The sequence below is a fragment of the Benincasa hispida genome, chromosome 2 (genome assembly GCF_009727055.1).
Source record: "Benincasa hispida cultivar B227 chromosome 2, ASM972705v1, whole genome shotgun sequence".
Lineage (NCBI taxonomy): Eukaryota > Viridiplantae > Streptophyta > Magnoliopsida > Cucurbitales > Cucurbitaceae > Benincasa > Benincasa hispida.
Window position 1 is genome coordinate 20,934,143 of NC_052350.1, and position 5,822 is coordinate 20,939,964.

The 5,822-nt window shown below is 28.1% G+C and overlaps 1 protein-coding gene across 5 annotated transcripts in view; it reads left to right on the plus strand.

The window, feature by feature from the left end:
* Positions 1–3,564: 3,564 nt before the first annotated feature.
* Positions 3,565–5,822, plus strand: part of LOC120070623 (N-alpha-acetyltransferase 35, NatC auxiliary subunit) — a 15,831-nt gene continuing 13,573 nt past the window's right edge. Inside the window, exons 1-2 of one of the 5 annotated variants that reach the window (XM_039022438.1) lie at positions 3,565–3,949; positions 4,817–4,884. In XM_039022438.1, the coding sequence (XP_038878366.1) occupies positions 3,823–3,949; positions 4,817–4,884 (195 nt within the window). In that variant the 5' untranslated portion in view covers positions 3,565–3,822. Of the gene's footprint in view, positions 3,950–4,816; positions 4,885–5,822 lie in introns of those variants that run through there. The other 4 variants (XM_039022437.1, XM_039022439.1, XM_039022440.1 and 1 more) reach the window with 4 other exon arrangements.

The following is a 5,822-nucleotide window of genomic DNA, read 5'->3' on the forward strand; positions in this document are numbered from 1 at the left end:
TTAAAATCAAATATCTTGAAACAAAGAAAAGTTCCCTAGCCCAAGATTCAAATACTCCACAAGACAGATGTCAATCCCATTTGAATGTTCTTAACATGTCTCAAATGAATTGCAAATTAAAGAAGCTCTTTGACCGTGAAAACAAGCATAAAGGCTAAAACTCAATTCATCGTAATCTGATTAAAACAATCTAATAGCAAGGTTTCAATAGCCTCTCAATAAAAACTCTAACGCAACATAAAAAGACTAAGTTATCTCTACTTTAATGTCATAAAAATGACAAAATTGAAAAATGCTAAAAACACATCAAAATTATTAAATAAAATATAGATAATAATTTGATGTCTAAGCGATTCATATCACAATGACAACTGGTTTGAACTTCTTTCCATAACCCATTAGCTTAAAGTTTTAGGTTAAATTACAAATTTGATTTCCATGATTTGGAGAAAGTTTGAATTTAATTCCTAATAGTTTGATAAAATCTCATAAATAGTTTTGATGATTTAATAAAACAATCATAAGTAACTTTGTTTCAGAAACTATTTACAAGGATTTATCGAATCATAGTGACTAAGTTCTAATAGTAAACCATAAGAACTAAATTATAACTTTATTCACACTATAAGGGCCAAATTTGCAATATAACCTATATCAAAATTTAAGGGGGCGTTTGAAACCCAACTTGCTTTGGGTGGAGTGAACTATTATCTATCATAGCTGTTATCATCTCTCCTCATAAATAATAAAGATTATTGTGATAACAAATACTAAAATAGTATGGACCCAAACACACTATTATAATATATAAACTATTATAATCTATCGACTGTGATAACCACTATCTATAATAATCAATCTATGAATAGATCAATATGTAGGGCACATGACCCCCTCAATTGATTTTGATTGTGTATATATATACACGTTATAAACCTTGTTTGAGTGGTCATGGATCAATCCAAAGTGGACTGTACCCCCTTTCAAGTGTTGGATTCCTGTTGAATGTAAATTTACCTTATATAAATAACTTTTTTCTCTCCTTCATACACGTATATAAATAACTTTTAGTATTTAATAAATTATTTTAACAAAACTAATTGTTTTAACTTTTATTTTAAGAAATTTTAATAAAGATTTCAAATTTCGTTATTTGCTTATATATTTGAAACTTTTATAATTTTGTAAGTAATATTGTTTGATTTAAATATTAGATGATAGACTGCAATAGATATTTATATAGATGTCTATTGCGATCTACTACGATAGACAGATAGTGACATTTTGCTATATTTGAAAATATTTTCAGTAGTTTTATCATTTAAAATAATTACTCTTACAACAATTAATTTTATATTTATGTGAATGTTAAAGTACAAGTTTAGTCTTTAAAATTTCAAAACTGTATCTAATAAATTTCTAAAATTTTAATTGTCTAATAAGTCACAAATGCCTAACATATCTATGAACTTTCAGTTTTGTATATATATCTTAAAAAATAGCTTAAGGGAATAATCATTTTTGGACTAATTTGTCCCTTTATCGAATCTTAAATTTACAAAAATATGCCACTAATAATAATTAATTAATTTAAAATTTGAAAAAGTAAGAATATGAAGAAAAAAATAATCGTGCACTGGACAAAATTATAATTAATTTTTTAAAATGTACTTATTAAATTATTTAAAAATGTAAAAAAATTATTACTACAAAAAATTCTATACTGTTATAATTTCTTATGTTTTTATTTATTTATTTATTTATTTATTTTATGTTTTGTAGTTACATATTACATTTAATAAAAATATTCAATAAAATTAATATTTCTTCAAAATAAAATCAATGTTTAACATCTTTTCACCTTTTCACCTATATATACCTCATACATGTATAATTATTTGTTTAATAAATGCCCAATTTATATTTTTGAGAGTTAATGTTAGAATATGAAAAGTTACGACACTGCGCACTTTATTTCTATAATTAATTTTCTAAAATTTATGAGTTTAATTTTAATTGAGTTTCTCTTGGTTAAGGTTTGCTTCTCTTCTTTATTATTCATTGTCATTCTTTGTCCTATATATATATTTCTATTGAATTACTTATTAACCTTAACTTCATTTTACTTTTCTTTTGTTGTGACAATATGTAACATTGATAATTTTCATTAAACAAAATTATTTGTAATACGTGGATATATTCATTGATTTTTTCCCTTAAAATCACAACAATAAGAAATGATATTATTATCGTTTTATTTATCATACTTATGATATTCATCTTACAAAATTATTTATTTAGATAATTGTTTTTGAACTATTATGTCCATATCTTGATTTCCAAATTTTAATATATTTTGTCTCCTAATTCATTTTTGGACTATTATTTATTGTCGTTATTTAGTTTCTTAATTTACAAATTATGCACTACAAATGATTAATTAAAATTTAAATATTAAACTAAAAAAATTAATGAAAATTTAGATATTAAACTAAAAAAATTAATGAAAATTTAGATGTACTAATAATTGTTGACAAGTGAAAGAAATATAAAAGTTTTCTTTTCTCTTACATATATTTACTTTAAAGATATATGAGAAAATGTAAAATGAAGTTGTAACGTCATAAAAATTTGGCTATTTCATTTCTTTCAATTAAAAAAACTCTTTCCAAAATGCATTTGAAAAGTGATAACATGAATATGTGAAAAGACTACATTAGTTTTTCTTGAAAAAACTTCCACCTATCCTCCATGGACAATGATATGTGTGACAACAATTCATGCAATACTCATAAACTCACATCTAAATCACATTATTATTCAATAAAATTGTATTAAAATTACATTTTAAATTTTATTCAACATGCGTAATACACTAGTTTCAAACGAGTATATATAAGAGACCTATTACCTATTGAATATAAATTTGAAATTATAAGAATCTATCAAATACACCAAAAAAAATATAGAGATCTATTTTACGTATCTTAAATTTAGGGACTATATATAAAAACAAATTTAGAAATATATGGCTAAACTTCTAATCATATGAAACTGACACAAAGTTCTGGATCACCAAAAGTAGAGATGTCCATGGGCTGGCGTGGGCGAGGATGTTATTCCCCATCCCCGCCTCCCATTTCATTCCCATCCCATGACAATTTAAAATTAAAGATAAATTATTCAAAATTTGGCCTAAAAAAGCCAATTAATTTTTTAGTAGAAAGAAATAAATATAAGTAAAATTATTCACATAATAATCTAAATTTAAATATTCAATTTAAATATTTATCTTTTTCAATAAATAATCAAATTTAAAATTTAAATATAATATTTATATAATAATAACAAGATAACTATACTAAATAAAATCGGGGTGAGGACAGAATGAAAAATGCATTCTCCGTCCCATATCGGAGAATTTTTTTTTCCTATTGCCTGTTGAGGGATCTCGTCGTGTTTGAATCCAGAAATTGGACATCAATGACTAAACCAACACAAAATCCAAAACTTATGTATTTGTTTGAACTAAAAAAATATATCCATTTGCCAAAATAATATCGGTATGTCCTTCACTCGAAGTTAAACTATTGATGAGAAGATACAAAGTCAGTCAAGCCCTAAGCCTAATTTCAGTTTACTCCGTGACACAAACTATTAAACCTCTGCCAAAGTTGGTCACAGAAGAAACCAAATTATTCGAAAAACCTCGACCTGAAGAACCGACACCGTCGTCCCCACTCTCTCTTCATCTTCCTCTTCTCCACGACGACTTGTCGAAGACCCACACATCAAAGCTTCTGAACCTCCAGCTGCCTCTCGATGGCCGATAAAGAACCAGAAGAAGGAACTATGGCCACTCATGCACCTCAAATTGCCTCTCCGATTCCTTCCGGCGAGCATACTGTTTGGGCCGATGTGTCGCCTCTTCTCGAAGCTGCCTGCGGAGGTTGTTCTTTGTTTATTTACTTGTTTGTCTTTTATTATTTCATTAGACATTGTGATTGCTCCGTTTCAGACTGAGATGTTGATTATTTTGTTATTATGTTTTGCGTGAACGATTTTTTTTGTGATATTCATCGTTTAGTGATTTGATTAACTTACGGTGAGTGGAACTGTCTTTGTTTCTTAAATCTCTGTGGTTGACACACTAATGACGTATAGCATTGGTTAATCGCTTATTAGTACTTCTGAGACTAGGCTTTACAAGAAAAGAGAGAATGTTAAAGCAGGAAAATGAAATTAATTTAACTTAAATGGAGGCTTCTAATTGCGTTGGGTTTCTGATAATGTAGCTGTATGAGTAGGTAAATGATTGCTAAGGTTATAACTTCCACAATGATTGTTTGTTGAGCAATTGATCTCGTTGTTAATTTATTGATTTTTATAGTTCATGCTTTCATAAAGTAGGAATATATTATGATTTTTGTGTTTACCTTCTTTACAAACATTATTGCATTCAGCAATGTGCACAAATTTGCTCTCTCTGTAGCTATTAATTTTGCTATTAAAGTTCATCTCATGACTTTTGCTACCCGCTCAACATTGGAGAGGCATTTAATCATTGCCTGCATAAAAGAATTGAATTGGAATACTTTTAGCAGATTCATTTAAAAGATTGGCGTGTTGATCTAGTTTTATGTACTAGTATCAACTTCATTATTTTGTTAATTCGTCCCATTAGTCAACTAATAGACTATATTTAATTGTAACCCGTTGATACTCAATTTTTGTTCTTCTCTTAAGTAACTTGAATAAGCCATTTTTGGATTCCATTTGTCTTACAACTATCTATTTAAAATATATCTTGTTTCAGATCTTCAAGATGGGGAACTTATTCATGGGGATAATTTCAATCTTTTTTCCGCCATGTCTGCTTTAGAGGTACAGCTTCATAGTTTAATATATAAGAAAACTTATATGCGACAGTAGAAAACAAATATTTGTTGTTTTCTTTACATTCATTGTCTACTCATAATGGTTGACGGCACAAACTGGTTTGAGGTTTTCATCACATTTTATGTGCTCTATTTATCAGCCATATATGGTTTTTTCTTTTTAATTTTAATTTTATCTATAAGACCGTGCTCGTTGTGGGCTGATGCTGCCTAGTTTCTATGTATTGACTTCTATACATAAATTTATTTACTTTTTCTATGTTCAATAATGTGCTTAGAAGTGAAGTTGCACTGTATTTCTTGGAGGATCTCCTCACTTTTTATTGTTTTATTTATCAGCCTTCATGTCGTTTATATATATGTATGAGATACTGCAAATTATGGGTGGACGTTGTCTGGTTACAGCCTATCAGACTGTTATATGGAAGGTGGCATAAGTTTTCAACTAGTTATATTTGTATTTTCTTATCTATACCTCTCCTAGTGATGTAGTAGGATTAGGATAAGTTAGGGTATTATGGTCAAATCCTTAGTTGATTAGGATTGGGATTAGTTTCCATGATTAGAATTAGGATTAGTTTCCTTGGTTTATTAGGATTAGGATTAGTTTCTTTGACTAATTAGGATTAGGATTAGTTTGCTTGGCAATTCTCTAGAAATAGAGAGATTATCTTCTTGTATTGACAACTTTTGATAAAAACTTTGGTTTTTATTATTGGAGATTTATCTCCTTTTATCTCCTAGGCTACATCAATTTGGTGTCAGAGCAGCCGTTTGGGCCAACGTTGACTTACTATCGGTGGAAGACCGAGAAACTTTTGACAATGTTGATCAAAAGAGGAGTTTCGTGAGTTGTGCTCGTTGTTGAATAGTCCACATCTATATAGGGGGAACCCTTTAAATTTTAGAAAAGAAAGAAGATAT